Source organism: Akebia trifoliata, chromosome 11 (genome assembly GCF_017979445.1).
Source record: "Akebia trifoliata isolate Shusen 1 chromosome 11, ASM1797944v1, whole genome shotgun sequence".
Classification (NCBI taxonomy): Eukaryota; Viridiplantae; Streptophyta; class Magnoliopsida; order Ranunculales; family Lardizabalaceae; genus Akebia; species Akebia trifoliata.
In genome coordinates this window covers 50,617,131-50,636,944 of record NC_141385.1, presented here as the reverse complement: position 1 = coordinate 50,636,944, position 19,814 = coordinate 50,617,131, and the positions used below count along the sequence as shown (strand labels likewise).

General features: G+C 35.2%; 1 protein-coding gene across 1 annotated transcript; it reads right to left on the bottom strand.

Annotated features, from left to right (window-relative positions):
- Positions 1-7,567: 7,567 nt before the first annotated feature.
- On the bottom strand, positions 7,568-13,627 carry LOC147392488 (polyamine oxidase 2-like). The gene is made up of 10 exons (XM_086458435.1): positions 13,155-13,627; positions 10,945-11,060; positions 10,689-10,777; positions 10,465-10,578; positions 10,134-10,225; positions 9,823-9,904; positions 9,627-9,733; positions 9,362-9,455; positions 8,828-9,257; positions 7,568-8,224 (listed from the first exon to the last, which is right to left on the bottom strand). Exons 1-10 carry the CDS (start codon positions 13,192-13,194, stop codon positions 7,913-7,915), a joined length of 1,476 nt encoding a protein of 491 aa, XP_086314561.1. The 5' UTR covers positions 13,195-13,627; the 3' UTR covers positions 7,568-7,912.
- Between the last annotated feature and the right edge of the window lie 6,187 nt (positions 13,628-19,814).

The following is a 19,814-nucleotide window of genomic DNA, read 5'->3' as shown; positions in this document are numbered from 1 at the left end:
AGTATGGGACTTCGAGACGTTGTATCGATTATCGAGCAGTGAAGAAGATCACCATCAAGAACAAGTATCCTATCCAGCAGAGTGCCGACTTGTTTGATAAGCTTGGGACAGCCATGTGTTTTTCAGAGTTAGGTCAGAGATCAGGTTACTGTAAGATTCAAGTTGCAGAAGAAGCCCCTCAGCCACTTAGTCAGAGTGTCAGCAAGAATTGTGATGTACCTCAGAGTGTTGTCAGCGTCAGAGATTCAAGAGTCACAGGGAAGTTATGGAACGGACCATGCAGACTACTTAGATTCCAGCTTGATTTTCCGAGCAGTGTACATCATCAATCAGTTTGGCCAACGGAGAGATTCAGTTCTGCGTTGGAGTATTTTAGGCATCTTGCCAATGCCGATCATCCGAATTGGGCGAATTTGTTCAATTCCACCACTCAGAAGAACTCTTCCTCCAACAAGAGTACTTTTGAACTTATATCAGGCCAACAGTGTTTAACTTCTCACACTATTGTTTCAGGCTACAGGAGACACAGTCCAAGGACGTACAGGTTTGCTAAACTCTGGTTACCGTACAGGTTACACAGCATCTACTCTGTCATCCATGCAAGAAGTCTCAAGCCGTACCAAGCAGATCAAGGAGATCCCGCGCGCAGCATTCCAACACGTACCACTTCTCATTCAGCTTTTCAGCCAGAGCGTGTTGTCGACAAAGTTCTCGAAGACGTCATTTCAGCAGCAGTTCCATTCAGCAACAGCAGCAGCAGCACGTGGAGTACTTCGTCACACAGGACATGCCAGAATTTGAAGCTACACAGGAGAGTGCAGAGAACCTACAACCTTTCAAGCAGCCGATTGAAGAGTTTGCCAGGTCAATGCGACGAGGACGTCTGCAGAATAGGTGGGGGAGACTGTAACGGCCACATCATCTGTCACCTAGAGTTAGGTGTAAGCTCGCCCCGGAGCTACCCGGGAGCACTCATGTAACAGTATGTAAGGCTCGTTATGAAGCCATGTCAGCCCCCGTACCAGGGCATATCTGTTAGCTTAGGGTACGTGTCAGCCCCGTGCCAGGGCACACTTGTTAGCTTAGTGGCATTTTCGTAATAAGGGAGTATGACCGGCCTCTACTTTTGATGTTTCCTTCTGGAAACCTAGTAAAGACTTAGCATACACTTTGTAGGAAGGGTGTCAGTGCTATCCCAATCCCCGGCCTACACCCACGTTGTTGAAGCCTTGAAGCCCAGCTCCGTGGAAGTCCGCGTGTCATAGGATCATCAATTGCTTGTAACGCATCTATTTGCTTTTATAACGCGTTGCACCGTGTAATCAATATTATATCAACAAAGTTGCCTCCGGGCTTTATCTCGTGTTGCCTCGTTTACTTGTTTGCTAGCTACGTGTGTGTGGTGTACGATCATTTTACAAGGCTTGCAAGTGGATTTGACCCCCTTGCGCCGCACGACCCCGCTTCGAAAGAATAGGGCCGTGACACCCAGGCACCTTATTAGCCCATCATTCCGCCTCGCTTGTTACATATGATTATACAAACAAGTAATATTGTCCAAGGTTGAATCCTAGGAGCTCAACATCTGGTATAAGCTCAAATTCATGATCAAAGGCCCATACCCTAAAACCCGGGCAGTCCAGTTAACCCTCCACATCTTTGCATCACCTTTACACTTAAAAAAGATATTTCCTTCAATTAATCATCATTATAGAGGCCTTATACCCCAAAAATACCTTGTTCCTCAATTTTACTCTGATCAAGGCCACCTCTATTATTGTAAGTGTGTAGGTATTAGGATCAGATCCTCTGTTGTGCTTCTTTCCACAGTTGAGAGTGCCACATTGAATAGAAATAAAACCTTAGCCCTCTAGGTTTCATGGCCCAAAAATGATTTTTTACCCGATCAAAGGTTTTGAGAATGGACGTACTACCACTGGTCTACAAAATTTGAAGGGACTGATTTTACTCTCGTCCTGTCGGTGTGGTGATCTCTTTAGTAATCTAAATAAATGAATCATGATAATCTGACTACTCCTACATGGCAAACTCAAGTTTGGGAACCGTAGATTTGTGCTCCTCAAGATACACGATTGCACTTCCCCATAAAAAAAAGTGTATCTCAAGGGAACTGTGAGCACAGATATATGGTTCACATCAGGTAGTCAATTGAGTTTGCCACATGGCGTAGTCAAATTATCATGACTCATATCTCTTCTTTATTCAATATAGAAATATTTACAAAATAGAAAGATCAACCACACACCATATTTGATAAAATAGTTAGAATTCATATCCCAACATATTTGAAAAATCCTCCAAGATTATTCCATGAAAGGAAAGATGACCCTAACTTTCAATCTTCTACCCTCACCAATAGGAAGTATTTCCATGCATAATGTAGCATTTACATTATTTTTATTTATTATTTATTAGATTTTTTTTTTCTTTTTTGGTAAAATCCATTTGTTATACAAGGATGAGCTCTTCCAACCCCCAAAGGATAAGACTTGGATGATGTATGAACTTTTCTAACCCCTTGGGATAAGGCTTTGTTGTTTTGTGAGTTTTTCCAACTCCTAGTGGCCAACGACAGACTTGGACACCTCTCTCTCTCTCTCTCTCTCTCTTATTAATTTCTTTGCTTGCTTCATTAAGAATGTATGTTTTCACTTTAATCCCACAACAAGTACTGTCAATATTCATCAATTAGTAACTAATATATGGTGATAAACTTTACCAATCTCATGGTGGAGGAAGGCTGATCTTAATGATATTGACAGTCTTAACTGTAAGCCATGAAATCATGGGCTAATCATCACATGGTCATCCTTTATAATTGATCCAAAACATGGACTTGATAAAATTAAAATAATTTAAAAACGGGACTATCTAGATCATAAGCTTTTTGTACCTCAGTGGCAGTCTCCACCATCGTTAGCCCCTTATCCAAGGAACTTGAAAAGCTTATTTTTGTCCTAACAACACAACAAATAGCTAACCTTTTCAATAATAACTTTTTTTTTTTAATTTTCTGGTGCTTGAGTGGTCGCACTCAACCAACCGACTCAAAGCCTGGTATTATACGGCACTAATAGAAAGTGGACAACGTACACACATATGCATGTGCAACTGCAAATGTACTGTCTGCCTGTACACATTTGTACGTACATCATATATCAGGTGTCCCTCTCCAGGTTAATTTTACTGAAAATTAGAGATACCCTCGTGTATATTTTTACTTTGGTCTTCTATTTAGCATATTTATTAATTACAGATTAATTAAGAATGCTTTTCTCCATGATGAACAAACCCCTTCTTACATCATCACATCTACAAGTTGAATCAAGCTATTTATAGACTCAAACATCTTCACTACTCAATGTGCATTCTAACTGCATGTAGATTACACTGTCAATACAGAATTAATGAACTGAGGAATAATATATATAATAATTATGTTTATACCAATGAGTTAGTCTTTTTTTATTTATGACGGGATTCCGGACTTATAGGCCCAACTAACAAGGGTGTGGCAACTGGTCTTTTAGAACACCATATCTCCTTCAAATCCCTAGGTACATGTAATACCCCCACAAACCACACATACCAAATAAGCAGGGATAATTCCTATGGGTGGCCGTGAATGCATATACATCCATGCACATATGCATGCAAAGTAATAATTTTTGTTATGATTGTGTCCAATATTGTTACCAAAGGTTAAGAACAGACACCATATAGTGCACATAGATTTGTATGTCCTTTTGGCTGTGTTGGTTTTACCATTAGTTCTCCAAAATAAAAATGATCTTTTAATTGAATTTAGGAAAATAAAAACATGGATGTAAGAGTAGATTGTTCATGGGTTTGTTTCTTGAGGCAATTTAATAAGCAAAACCTCTAAAATAAAAATTTGGAAAGACTAATGATAAAATGACTTGATAAAACATATACGGTTTGTACACCACACAAAATCGTAAATCTTTTCCTTGTGTATCCCAAAGAAAAAGTTCTATGGTTCTGTGCACTTGCCATGTAACCATGTATGTTTTTTTCGAGTCAAATTATCATGAGTCATTTGGAAAGAATTTTAACTTAGCTAGGTTCAAGACAGTTCTTTAAGAGGCCCCTAGATCCTTTGGTTAAGGATTTGACAATGTTACTCCTTCAAAGAATCAAGATTAGTAACGAAAAAATAATAATTAAGATAAACAAATTATACATGATAATGTATAAATCAAGATAAATATTGAAAAAATAAAGAATAATGCTGGAGTGACTTCTTCGCACTTTGCTGACATGGAGGTGTGTACAAACCATAGATTATTTTCATTGAGATAAGAGAAAGAAGCAAGCATCTATGGTTCTGTGCACACCTCCGCATTAGCAAAGTGTGAAATGAGGTCCATCTTGAGGTCACTCCAACACCACTAAAAGATAAAATAAAGAAAACAAGACAGCATGTGATGGGCTTGAGTCTTTGGCCCGATGATGGAAACTGAATGTTTATGGGACCTACAAGCAAACCCTAAAAGGCGAAAAAGCTTAATTTTTACTAATTTGGAAGATTGAAGTAGTTTGCTTCAACCTTATGAATATGACCCAACATATGGTTCCAAGCAATGCATTTATTTCATAAAGCAAACTTTCCTCTCACTTCATTGCGAAAAAAGGTGTACAACAGGGCTATAGATTCACTTCTTATCTTGCTTCACTATGCCCATAATACCCTCCTCATGGACCCACCCATCATCAATCATGGTTTTAAAACTCAAAATATGGCAATTTTGTAGTTTAATTAAGATCCAAAGCTATTCTAAGTGAAGTGGTGCCTCTTCTATATAAATCAAAGCAAGTATGAGGAATAAAAGTACCCCTCCCCACCCTTTCTTTCAAGTCTCAACTCAACACTCCTTTAAAAAATGGCGGGTATTCAGTTAACTCCAATGGTGTCAAACGCAAACGCGAACACACCACTTGTTCTCCAGTCAACCGAAGCAGCAAAGCTCTCTAAGTCCCCATTCTCCGCAGTAATCCCACCTCTCTTTGTTTGTACCTCTAGACGCCCAATTTCTATTAGCTTGGAAACTATAATTGAAGAAGAAGGCGATGATGGACCCCTAGAGCGACCAAAGACTTTTTCGTCACCATGTTTCGTAGAAGCACGAAAGTGTTTCTCAACTTATGCTCACAACTGCGAGTGTTCTTCTTAGAAATTAATTAGTATATAAGTGAAAGACAGATATAATCCATGGAATTTGTTTTTATTAAGTCATGGTTTATGTTGAAGGGTCTAAGCTAGCTAAGTGCATGCATGCAATTTTAGTGTTCTTGGAAATTAGAATAAGTGAAAGACAGATATAATCCATGGAATTTGTTTTTGTTAAGTCATGGTTTATGTTGAAGGGTCATAGCTAGTTAAGTGCAATTTTAGTGTGCTTGGTGGCATTCCAATATGTAATTTTTTTTTATTATATAAATCCTAGATATCAATTTTATTAGTATAATATATATGGTTGTGTTGTTCCCACCCTCCTTATACAAAGGATTTAATTTCTTGAATGTCTGGGATTATTTATTACATAATAAAACAATTTGCAGTATAAAAATGATAGATTTTATTTTATTCTCTCGATTTTTATATAGAAAAGAATCGTAACAATCTGACTTACCCACGTGTGTGTGTGTGTGTTTTTTTTTCTTTCTCACAGCCCAACGTGTGCTTTAATTATGGCAAATAAAATAAAGAGAGGAATGATTTTTGCTCATTGTTATAGTAAGGTACAAATTAGAAACAGAGAAATAATTCTATATTAGTAGGACTGGAAATTCTTGGTATAGAATATTCCTTTCTTTCTCTTGTAGAAGCTTTCCTTTGAGAGTGAAGAGAATTTCCTGAAATAAAGATTCTCTCTAACATAATCTTTCCACTGAGACTTGTTTCCTTCCATATGGATGATTTCACAATATAGGAGGTAAGGTATTATGAGGAGTCAACTTCTTGAAATAATATATATTGACTTGACCAAAATATCTATAGGTAAATGGTTGTGATGACATGGCAGTAGGACAAATGTTTGAAACATATCTTTGTAGAGTGCAGCAGTGTCAATTGATGAGGTAACCATAGGATAAGGAGGTGTGGGCACAGCAATGGCTTTGCACCCAAATATATGACCTTTCCTCCAAAAATATCCTATTAGTATACTCGGATCATCCAACAAGCAATCCATCTCCAGTATAGTATTGGTCACCTCAATGCCTAAGAAATCTATAAATGCAAATTTTATAAGAAACATCAATAGCTAGCTGGAGTTGCTTCTCGCAATATGAGATGAGAGGAGATTACAATTGGGACAGGACGTTGATGAGTGGACACGGAGTCGTCAATTTTACAGGGATCAAAATCAATAAAGGTGTATTAAAAAAAAAAAAAAAAACTACTAAACCATTCAATAGTAGTATCGGGAGGCCTATTTGAGACCAAATTGACAGACAATGTGCTTGGGACTAATCATCACAACCAAGGACTAACCATGTGCACTAATTCACATAGAAAATCATTATTAACGGCTGGTTGGTGAATTTGCCACTTGCACATCAGAGCTAAAGAGGGCACCAATGGGGGTGTGGTAAACTATCCCCTCTCACCCTCTCTAGTTTTGGAGTTAAGAAGACTTGGTATTTAGTTTTATAGTTGTTGAGAAAGCATGGGCTGTGGTTCTGAAGAAAGAATAGTTATCTCCCACTCCCTTAACACTATGTTTGGATTAAGAGAAGTGAAGATAAGAGAATCTCATTAAGAGAAAAGAAGAGACAATAAACTCAGTTAGCCTCCACCATGTTCGGATTGATAGGAGAGAAATTGGGATAGCTTTGAAATTTTAAAATCTCTTAAAAGAGATCTAGGGGCAGGGTTGGAATTATAAAATATTTTCAAAGAAATTCTCTCCAAATCTCTCCACTTTTTGGAGAGAGAACTCACAATTTTTTTTTTCTTCTCCTCTCTCCCACTTAACAATCCAAAGAAATGGGGAGACTCATTTATTTTCTCTTTTCTTCTTCTCTCCATTCTCTCAATCCAAACGCAGCTTCAAAGTTACAGATAGACATGGCTTTTGGATGAAATATAGTTCTTAGTGCATTGTGTAATTGGGTGCTTGGGTTTGCATCACGACAAGTACAACATCAGGACAAGCATTGATCGTCCACATGAAAGCAAGGACCACGTTCTTTGAAGCACACTTGATCCAGAACAATTGTTGGTTGCATTCAAGGATGAAGATAGCGTAACAAGGGTCATGCCACTTTGATAAAAAAAAATAAAAAATAAAATAAATCAAGATACCTTCATACTTCCTCAAAATCTATTTTGAATTATATTTCAATTTTCTTGTAGAACAAACTCGTAGGCTACATAGATCAGTATCATATCGTCAATACAGAGGCCCATTTACGAAGTGGGCATTCTACAATTGTCACATAAGCCCTCCAATGGGAAAAAAAGAAAAAAGAGCCACACATTGCAGTGAAGAGTTCTGTAGTATAGCTCAGAGGCAGCAAGTACATAAAATACCACTATTTATAACTGTTTGATGAGAAGTCGTACATAATCAAATGTCTTTCACCCTCTAAATGAAGGTGGTTGGTATTAAAACCATAGTTCAGGAAATTGGGACTCTTTATGAATGTGAAGCCCCATTTATTTTCTAATAATACTAGTCTATAAGAGTAGTCCATAATTCTAAACAAATCTATGTTACACAGAAAGGGAACTACACAGACATACTGAATGCTTGAAAAATCTTAGGAAAACAGTAATTTTCCCTAACTTCTCCAGCATCCAATTAAAATGATGGTTGTGTTAGCCAGAAACCCAACAGGTTAACATAGACGATAATAGGAGAGCTTACATGCGGGAGATCAGAAGTGGGACAGGTAAAGAGGCTGTCTCCTCATCCAAGACTGAGTACAATGGATCCAACTCCCCATATCGTTCCAGGACACGCATCCTGCAATCCTCAGCAGCCATCAATCCTGTTGAATATGCACCATGCACAGTTCCTGGATAGATCACGCTCGTAGCCTCCCCAGCAAAGAAAAGATTGTCTACTGGGATCCTTAACCTCTCATACAGATCATGGGGTTTCCCTACTGTATCATAGCTGTAGGATCCAAGCGCATTGACATCCGTTGCCCAATGAGAGACAAGATACTGAATCTGCAAAGGATTGCGAGAAAAAGATGTAAAAAGTAGAATTGGTGTTGGACTTCCAAATTAGATGGTCAGGATATTCACGTGGTCAAATCAAGCTTAGTTGGTAAAGTCCATAATGCTTTGATGCCAGAGACTTGGGTTTAAGACTATTCTCCACCAAGGAAACCGCAAACCATTAACCTAATTGCCAAACCAAATAAAGAATGGAAAGGGAGGGAAAGCAAAGCTTAACACATAATGATCTTGGGGAATAATAAGGTAGGGATCTTGTGGGGGGAATGCAGGTTACTTGGTAACCTTTACTGTACACCTCCTCATTTGACAATATCTCCAAGGACAATTTGAATATCAAATAAAAGGAAATCAGATTCTGAGAAGTGGCATATGCCATCTATATGGTTTTAAATAGGTCAGTGCCCATTGACAGCCAATGTCGCAGCTTGACTGAAAGCTACAGTGGTGGCAGTGATGGATCTATATTCATCAGGGGTTTTTCGACCACTCGTCATTCCCAAGTCCAAACCCTTTCAAATTGGTAAAGACCTGGTCTAGGTATTCCTCTTCAACATTGATTAAAAACAAAAAAGGGGTGTCAAAGCAATTTACCGGTTCAGAAGCATCAGGAAGGATCTTCTTCAGTTGCAGAAAAGCAAAATTAGCGGCTGCTTCATCAGACATTTTCTCAATGTCGTGGGCCAGCCGCCCAGCAGGCATATAAACAAGGACAGGATGGCCCGTAGCCTTGTGAAGGTTTAGGAAATAGCTGCATCCATAAGAAGTAGAAGCAACCACTCCCAAAAACTCCACATTTGGCCAGAACACCTTGTCAAAATGCAAGGCTATCTTGTTTTCAGTCCCAATTCCAAGCTCTGCAATAGCCGCTTCTTTCCACTCCGGTAGCCTTGGCTCAAACACTATACGCTTGGCTTTCAAAACACCAAGGGGAACAGCAACTATGGCTGCGTCTGCTGCAAATGTTCTTCCATCCTCAACCATGACTTTCACTCCATTATAACGTCGGGTAATTTTTGTCACCCTGAAGACCAAGAAAAGGAAGAGAAAGGTTACCCAGTGAAACCCGTGACTAGAGAATGAACATACAACATAAGCCCATCAATTGAATTCATAAATTCATCATACCTGTGGCCCAGACGGATGTCGAGACCTTTGGCAAGAGTGTTGATGACTGGGAGATAACCTCGGACCATAAGCCCATGACCACCAGAGAGAAGTTCTTCCTGTATTTCAGGTAAAATAATAGCATTATCTTTTTATAGGTAAAAGATAAAAAAAAAAAAATTATGCATTGCATGCCCTACGCTAGTTCTAAAAGTGTATTGTTCCCTGGTAAAAGATAGCCGTCTCCAAATTATTATTGACAATGTAAGATTTGATGAAGAAATACTTGCCTGGTCCCAGCATTTAAGTGAGATAGTATCAGCATCCGCAGCAAACCAACCTTCCATTCTGCATAAGTACCACTGCAATACTTTATGTGCAAGCCCTTCTTGCCTGCAACCAAATTTGTGTTTAAAATACTAAAAATCATGAAAACAAAAAACCGCATAGAGTATAAAATATTGGCAACCTATCAACAAAACCTTAAATCTGGCCGACTTTGCAGAGCAATTGAGAAGGCCTGGAGTATGGACATGTCTTCAGTGCATCCCTGCCTTACTTTATCTGTCTGGAATCATCAAATCTAATAATTCAGCAAGTTTGCACATAGAAATAACCACAAGAATATACTCCCCCCCGCGCCCACCCCCGACTCCTCTCTCTCACCCAACACACAGGTCAAGTGGGAGGAGCAACAACCTCAAATGAACACACCCTTTGTATCTACTAAACTAACACACACAAAATTGTACACAGCCAGGGTACGCAAGAATTAATGAGAAGATAGGAATACATGCCTCTTTTAAAATGTTCTCGAAAGCTTCGCCAACCTTTGTGACTAATTCTTGAGGAACCTGCTTTCCATCCTTATCAAAGAGTGCATAGCTGCAAAAGGAATAATGACAATTAACGGAATGTAACACCTGTGAAAATGAAATTCACCTGGACAATGCAAAGGCAGACTGGGGACATTCACTTGGATCGACACCTTTGGGTCCGGAATTACCTGTCAGGTGGTTACAATCGTTTTGCAAGGCCACCAAATGACTGATACAATCTCCTACATAATGTAAAGAAGGAAATTGCTATGATAGTCTGAAAGTAGACAAGATGAAAGGTGTTACCTTTCCAGATCATGGTCATACAGCACAGAGTTGTCACCGCTTGTTCGGTACAGGGGTAATCCCAGTCTTCCAATCAACGGTGCCAAGGGATTCTCTTTGCAGACACCATGCAACCTGAAGGACCAAGCAGAATACAAAAAATCAATTTAGCTGACATGTGGAATCTGCATTTTAAAGAAAATGGGTGGGTAGACTACAAGACAAGTAAAAAATGATATACATACCATGATGCGCCCATATCAACGGGAAAACCAAATGAGTAGTCAGTGTACACTCTGCCACCAAGCCTATCCCGTGACTCCAACAGTATAACCTTTAAAGACACGTTGCATCAAGTTAAGCAATAAATCTAACAGCCATAGAGAATATCATTCTGTATATATGCAAGTGTGAACTGAAAACCAAAGCAGTGAAGTAATCAAGAATAAATTCAGAAAAGATATGTGAACCCACATAAATAATGCTGCACAACTTTAATACCTTAAAGGACGCATCATGAAGAGCACGAGCAGCAGCAATGCCAGCAAAACCACCACCTATGACGATAACAGATGGCGAAATGGATTGTTTTTTCTCAACATTTGAATAGCAAGAAGCTACAAGAAGAAGAATTAAAATTAGATTTTTCAGTGGGTAATGTGAAACAATGTTGAACCTTTATATATTCATGGTAATGTTGATACAGTCATCAAAACACCAGGCAAAGATAAAGGAAAAACCAAAAGATACAGTCATGCATGAAATATTTTGACCATGGATCATATTCTATGCGAAAACAAAAAACTTCTAAACATTGTTAACATAACCCATCAGGAGCAAGGAAATGCTCTGGATCAATTGCTTAATATGAGCATGTGAATGGTAAACACATGAAGTGGGAGAGGTGAAGGAGTAAGAATTCAATCGAAGAATTAAAAACAAAAATAACTAATTTTAGGACCAAGTTATTTATTCTTATGAAATTTTGAATAGAAAATTCAAGCTACCATGAAAGAACCCTAAAATTAATATTAATATTAACCACAATGCTTGATACAAGTATCACAGCATTAGTTTCTTGTAGTGGATTAGATCCAAGATCAAATTGATGGTTGATATGTGTCACCACCTTGGGAGTTGGATTAGAGAAGACAGATGTATAACAGTATAATAGCATTCCTTAAAACCCGATAAAGGCATAAAGGTTTCATTACAATTTGGGCATGACCCTTGACTGGTTTCTTTATCAATAACAAAATTGGCTCCTTTGATAACAACTGCAAATTCATTTGGATATTTCAATACAATTATGGATATTAAACACAATTTGATTTGATACTTATCAATGGATGCAAGTTTCCACATTCATCAAGCACAATCTAGATTAAGTCAACATGATCTTCATCAAATTGGGAATCATATCCAAAATTAGATTCTTGGGAATCTTATCTGCTCAAGGAAATTACCTGGGTGACCTTTAACTTTATTTTCTGTTATATGTTATGGAATCATGAAAGCATGCACATGAAATTTAGTTAGTCCGATGGTTTTTTTTTTCCATTTGAGCTTTTTACAAGAAAAATAAAAAGATCCAATGATTGCTCGATGTATAACTCCCCATGTTCAATCAATGATTGCACATAACCACGATCTCAATTGGCATTCCCCTAGTTTATCATCAACTGGGGCTACTCCTACAATTTTTTCACAACTGCGTTCATTTCTAATTTCATCTTTCCTAAGTTTTCCACTCATCCATCTCTTATATGCTCAATTGGCATTTTTGTTTCTTTCTGATGAAAATGAGAGCTTTTTTACCTGTAGTTCTTCCAGAACAAATTTGAGGGCTCAAAAACCTTCAAAAAATCTCAATTCTAGATGGTTTTTTTTTATGTAAGTCACACTCAACTTCTCAAACAGGTCTCAGAAATAGCTCGAATGTTTCTCGTAAACTCACCCAAACACCTATGTGAATGAAGGGTTTCTTGCAGGGCTCTAGCTCAACTGCAAGGATGACAACAATATTGAACCTCGGATTTAATGTCAGCGGATGAAGTCCAGATGGCCTAAGAAGATCAAATCGGAAGGGAAAGCAAAGAAAGTGGCAAACGTGTGATTTGTTATGATACATCGGTGGTATAATTGGTACGAGAAGAAAGAGGAGCAAGCTCTACTCTCTTCCCTCCTCGAGAGAATTTTCCGGTAAGGAGAAACATTGAATGTTTTGGGGTCAATGTTTTACTTAAAAAGTATGCAACTTTAAACTCTTGTTCTTTTGTTCAATCTACTTGACAGCAACTCCACTTTTTACATCATCAAATAACCCTAACTCTCAAAAAAACCTTGTTCTTTTGTTAATTCAGTGTGTATGTAATGATGTCAATTGTACCTATTTTGTGGAAGGATCCATATGAAATTTCATTACTGATTGCAGTACCAAAAATAACAACTAAGATCTGTTTCTCATCTTTTTTTAATAAGTAGACCACCATCTGCTATATATCAAATTAAAATTCAATATTTCGTGATTAGCCAGAAAAAAAATTCAACATTTCCAATTTCCACTAATCAAATAGATGGAAAAAAGAAACTCCAATTATCAGATCAAAATTAGGGTTCCGGATCAATCGAAAGAAAAATACATAAAGATAGGCAAAAAACTAAAGAAAAAAAAAAGATATAGAGTAAAAGAGAGATTTCCACAAACAAACCTCTCATCATTTGACGATAACGTTGGTCTCGGGACTCCATTTTTTGAAGATCTGGGATGATTTAATCTAGGATCCAACTGCTTTTCGAATTTAAACAACGAAGGAGGTAACTGAGGCGAATAATGGAGTATAAATATCAATAAACAAGTAATGAAGTGGTTTGAATTCGAAGAAATCCCCAGGTTAACGAACCAGCTCATACGTATAACAAAAACGATATACGATCACAGATCTAATCCCTAAGGTCGGGAAATTTTCACTAGAAATTGGCTATTTTTGCCAATAATCGGCAATATTTACCATAAAAATCCCATCTTTCCCATGAAATCAAAGTGAATTTTAGGGTTTTTAACAGAGTTTCGGATCCTGTTCAGCAGATCAGAAGAGAATGGAAGACGAAAAGAAATAGAAATACATACAGATGAAACTGGTTATGGCGTTGGCGTCTTTTTTTCCAACCTTTTGGGTTCCTTTTATAATTCTTTCTTCTTTCTTTTTTTATTCTTTTATTTTACGAATGTTCATTTTTATTTTTCCCTTATCTGCACGACTCGCCCAGAACACAAATCTAGAAAACGTATCCATAGTATCAAATAAGCTTACGCCATGTGGCAAAACAAATAAATAATAAATTTCTTCTGGGGTTATTTTTTTTTTACTGTGTTATTTATGTCGGTCTGGCATGCTCTTCAACTTTTTTTTTCATTTATAACCAATAGATTGGAGTCCAATGAACAAATCAATATATCAAAAGAGATTTAAAATCTAATGTTCATATTTTTTTTTTATTGAATTACACGTCTCACACATATCAGAAAACTCATCCAAAATAATTTAATTGCATTCGGGATCAAGACTTCAAAATGAATTTTAGAATCATAATCAGAATTTATTGAACTTAAATCCTAAATTTATTATCAAACTGAATTTGATACTAATGAGACAAAAGTTCATGTGACAGTAAGTCAAGAAAAACGTGCTATACTACCAATACCAAAGAAAAAACTCACATATGCATAAAAGATTTGTTTTAAAAAAAAATATAAAGAAAAAGTGGTAGTTGCGTAATGTGGACAAATTAACTTTCGACGTCATCCACATGGTACGAACATTATAGAGGTTCAGAAAAGAGATTTTCACCGTCCATCCAGAGAACTTTTTACTATTTACAGTTTAACAGTTAACAAAGCTCTTTTTGTAAGGTTTGACTAATTCTATTTTCATTGGAGAGTTAGGTTAGAAAAAAGCGATATCGTTGTGGCCTTTTACAATAGATATTCCTTACGTAGTTTAGATATTTGCCCTTATAATTAAAATCTAGATCTGAATTATAATTATTTTTTATAATTTAGACATACCCCTTAAGGCTTTGATGAATATTCGAGGCATCCTCTCATTTGGAAATTGAAGACTCGTCCCTTGACAACAGTTTTTTAAGAGAGACTAACAAAAGTGATTGAAATACCTTTGCTCAACCTATTCAATCATTAGAGGAAAAAAATGATTTATTTAGTAATTCTTGATTTTTATTTCCACAAAAACCTTTTTTAGTCGTATGCCTATCATGATCAACTCTTCATTTAATTGACAATTTTACTTTGTTTGTTTTTCTATTCATTAATAAAATAATATGTTAGTAGATTGATAGATAGAAAATTTATTAAAAGAGGATTAAATATTTTAATATTTAAAAATAAATAAATAAATCTATTTTTTCAAAAAGTACTATAAAAAACGAATTAAATTGTTAGACAATCCAGTATTTTAGCAACTCGCTAGATTGTCCAACGTATTAAATGAGGGTGTTAAAGCAAGGTATTCAAAAGGGCATTTTTTGTACATCAATGTATTTTAACGCATTAAAACGTTGGATAGTCTAGCAAATTACTAAAACATTGGATTATCTAACGACTTATTTTGTTTTTAGTAATTTTTTAAAAAATTGATTCTTTTTTTTTTAATATTAAAATATTTAATCCCTTTTTAGTAATTTTTCCTTGAAAGATTAAGCATAGAATGAAGGAAGCCTAACATATATCACCTTGCATCGTAAAATTAATCGTTCTATTAGGTGTCAAAACATGTTTTGACACTCACAAAAGAATTTGGTTAGGGATGGAATATATTTAACCTTTTCTTGTATGGGTAAGCCGTAAGTTGGACTTGAACCCATGATCTCAAAGTTACCATGTAATGTGTCAAACCAACTGAGCTATGGGTCTAAGCTCATAATATATGTAACCTCTCGCATCATACACAATTTGATTTCATTTAAAATTTTGGATAAAAGTCATTTATATTCTTCCACATAAATATACTTAAAATATTATATTCATATAATATCAAGGGGATGAACAATTCTATCTTATGACTTTACTTCTTTCTCCACATTCTCGTTTCAAAAATGAAAATTTCTTTTGTCAAGAATTCTTTTAAATATTTGCTCGTACTTGGTCCAAAGATAAGAATTCAAGAAGCCGAAATAGTTGAAGAGGAGAAAGAAAATGATTTCGGAAAAAATTGATTTTAGGCTCTGTAGTAATCAGTAATCAAGAATCTGAAAAGGGTTTAGTTTATTACCAAATGAGTAAAAATCACTTCTAATTAATTAACTCAAATGAGAAATAGTTTCTTGGGGATCAATGATGTTTCTAGCAGAGAATATCCTCAGACCTTGAAATGTTGGTTTGATATGTGGTGCCCAATCGTACGCGTGGTCAACCTATTTACCCATTCAACAGGAAAAAAAAAACAATAAAGCCAACAGTCCGCATCACAATTTTGAAGAAACCCTCTCTATAAAATTACACGTGGCATTTTAGGAGGCATTTCAAATTTTAGAGAAAATATAAGGAGGGTTCCTTCAAATTTTGAAATGAGCTACCCTACCTTTCAACGTGTCACCAACATACCAACCCATGCTACCCAACATGCTCCATCTCTTCACCGAAAGTGCATTATCAAATTTTGAATTGTTTACTCCAAGTCCAAACAAAGTAAGGATGGATAACTCTATTGAGTAACATTAAAATTTACAACATACTCGTATCTCAATGAAAGTATTTATGATTCTGACACACATTCACGTCAGAAATGTCCTCTCATGATGCATATTTTAATGCTACTCCAACATGACTCGTAATAATTAGTTGGGATGACACGTATAATGCACAATTTAATTTGTATGAATAATAATCATCATCATTTTAAATAAAAATAATTATTATTAAATTAATAAAAGATTGGCGAAACAATTTGAAAGTAGGGAGAAGCTGACGTTAGAAAGATTGCAATTAGGACTGTTAGAAAGATTGATTCGGATTTCGATTCCTAAGATTTTTAGAACTAGAGCCATCATAGGCTTTTGATTCCAACAATATAATCGAATTGGAAACTGTCGAGAATGTGAATATTTGTGATTGGTTCCGATTCTAAAATATTACCTTGTCGATAGTATACATCATCATATTTACATGCAAGTAATAAAATGGAGAGCTGTTATTGGCACCTTAACTTTTATTTAGTACACTCAATTTCCTATATTATTAATTACTACACCCTTATTAAAAATTAAAACACACTATTCAAACATTACAATGATTTGACTTAAATATAATCTCAACATTACAAAATATTATATTATTTGTTCAAATAATTTCAATAGTTGTTTACAATTATTATGATTAGACTCATATAAAATCTTAAACACCCCCCTCCCCCCTTTTTAAAAAAAAAAAAAAAAGCTTCTATAGGCACCTTAATTTTTATTTATTCTCAATCATTCACTTATTTTCTTTATTTTTAATTAAGATATAATAAGTAAAGTTGGGGGTGCCAATAACAGATCCAATAAATATATGATAAATATGATAAAATACTTTCTATGAATCCTTGCAAGACTTTTTTTTTTTCTTCCTTTCAAGAATACAACACATTATTTGCAAATGCTATATTAATATAATTATAATTTATTCTAATAATGATATGAGTTAATATTTATTTAAAAAATATTAAAATTAATCTACTTCACAGGTAATAAGAGAGATTCAATTGCCACACCAACTTTTGTAAACACCATCCCATTTTAGTAATAAGAGAGACTGAAATGTTTATGATGAACCCAACCCATACTATGATGGTTACTAAATCTTAAAAAATTGAAAAATGTGGTTTCCTTAATAATAAAATTTTTTGATATATGTATTCTCTCTTTGAAAATACTTTTTGACACACTTAACTGAGCCCAAGGAATTTTTTTGGAAGTATACACAAACAACCAATTGTTATTGGTAATGTACAATTAATAACATTGATTATTATTTGTTTTATTATCGATTCTCTTGATTTTTTTTTTATAAGATCTTCGTAATTGTAGTTACCAACTTCTTTTTAAGTTTTACTAACACTCTTTTTGGATTGAGAGAAATGAAAAGAAAATAATTTTTTCTCCAATTTGGAAGATAATAAAAATTGGGATTTTTTCTCTCCTACTTTCTATTCTCTCTTCACTCAACTTCCCAAACAAAAGAAATGGAAAGAAAATTGGTTCATTTCTCTTCTCTTCTCTTCATCTAAAATAGATGGTAAGAATTCATAATTTTAAACATTGTCCCAAATCATCTTAGATATCAATCGTGAAAGAAAGAAAATGAAATTCTTGAATTTTCCTTTTTTCGAAGTAACAAGATGCCTTGTATAATCAAAATATTCTTAGGTTATTAAATCAATACTCCAAAAGTCGAAAGTCAAATCATTAGCTAAATGAATTAGAATATTGTAAAGAGTAATGATTTTTTGACACCTCCATCACAAAATTGTAGATCATTTGTCTTTCAGATATGTATAATTATAAATCTTTTCTTGTATATCCCGTGGCAAATGATTTAAGATTATGTGATGTGGGGGGGGCATATGAGATGGGACACGTGTGTTAGAGAGGGTGCCTCATTTTATCACGATTCTATCATATTGGACGTGTCCGTCTCTAGTGCTTCCCCTAATTTATTACTTCAATTTCGTACCCACATAATTAGCTCGTGCATTAAATTAGTAAGATATTTTTAATATTATAATAAAGTCATGAGCATGCATCGTGGTCTTGGGTTCGCCAGGTGAACCATCATCATCAACGTGGGTCATATAATATATGGTTCACAAAATCCAAAATGCAATTAAATAACGCTTTAATCTATGGTTCATAAGAAAACTTTTGCTACTCACAAAATCATCAGAAATTGATATACACCTAAGATATCAACCCTAAAGAGTCTTCTTCCTGGATTCAGATAACTGGATTTTTCAAGGAATTCCTGTTGGTATGAATCTGAAATTCCTACGAATATTCTCTTATATCGATCACAATAATCATAGCGTTAAATTTCATTGTGTTTAAACTCCTAGGGATTGGCTCAATGGTAATTTCGAACAGATAAATTGTAAATGTTCATAGGTCGTAAGTTCAATATCTAATATGAGCATTAATTCCTCAGGGACCACTCGTGAGGGCACACCCTCACTTATTTGTTGCATGTGATGTGCAGGCGTTGCACGTACCCAGGGACTAACCCTTGAATAAGGTCCTGGTCTATGGGTTGGGCAAAATCCAAATACGGATCCAATCCATTGTCTACAAGGATACACAATTATCAAAATCAAAAGAAAACAAAACAAAAAACATCTATTTTTAAACATTTCATTGGCAGCAAAAAAATTCCCCAAATTCTACTCACATGTTATTGATGGACGAGTGGTCGAGTGTAGTTATGAAGATCCACCGACAACTTTCAATTCACAACCACAAACGTTTGATTGATGCTGTTTTAATGGGATTTGTGAGGGGAGCACATCACGTGGCGTTATTGTTTTATTTCTCTCGGTTAACCAACGATTTAAAAATGACTCGGACTAGTCAAATTGGTACCCTCCTAATAAGATGATAATTTTTTTCTCCACACATTTTTTTTGTTATTTCAAGGAGATTAACCAAGTATCAAAGTTGAAAAAAAAAAAAAAAATAAATGAAAAATCCGATTGCATTAAAATGTCAAGTTCACCACTTAAGTAGTGAATTCATCAGTTTTTAGCTTAGTGTTAAGTTCACCAATTTTTAACTTACTGTTGAGTTTACTACTTTTTATTCAAGAATGAATTTGAGATTCAATTTTTTTTATGATTACATCATAAATTTTGATTGTTTTACCATAATTAATATATTTTTAGATATTTAAAGGAGATTAAACAAGTATTGAAAATAAAAGAATGAAAAATCTGATTGCATTACAACATTGAGTTCATCAAATTTTAATATAGTGTCGAATTCACTAGTTTTTAACTTATTGTCAAATTCACCACTTTTTTTTATTGAAGAACGAATTTGAGATTCAAATTGTTTTGACGATTACATCATAAATTTTGATTTGCAACCATAATTTATACATTTTTCGGTATTTAAAGGAGATTAAATAAGTATCGAAATTAGAAAAATGAAAAATTCAATTGCATTACAACGCCAAGTTCACCAGTTTTTTACTTAGTGTCGAGTTCACTACTTTTTATTTAAATTACTGTCGAACTTGGTGGTAATTAAATAAAAAGTGGTGAACTTGACGTTGTAATGCAATCGGGTTCTTCGTTTTTTTCGTTTTTTCAACTTTGATGCTT

Coding starts and splice junctions, on each gene's coding strand:
- LOC147392488 (XM_086458435.1), bottom strand. CDS start 13,194: ATGGAGTCCCGAGACCAACGTTATCGTCAAATGATGAGAG. Junction 10,226..10,464: donor TATGACCATGATCTGGAAAG/GTAACACCTTTC, acceptor TTCCTTTTGCAG/CTATGCACTCTTTGATAAGG. Junction 8,225..8,827: donor TTCCTGATGCTTCTGAACCG/GTAAATTGCTTT, acceptor AATCCTTTGCAG/ATTCAGTATCTTGTCTCTCA.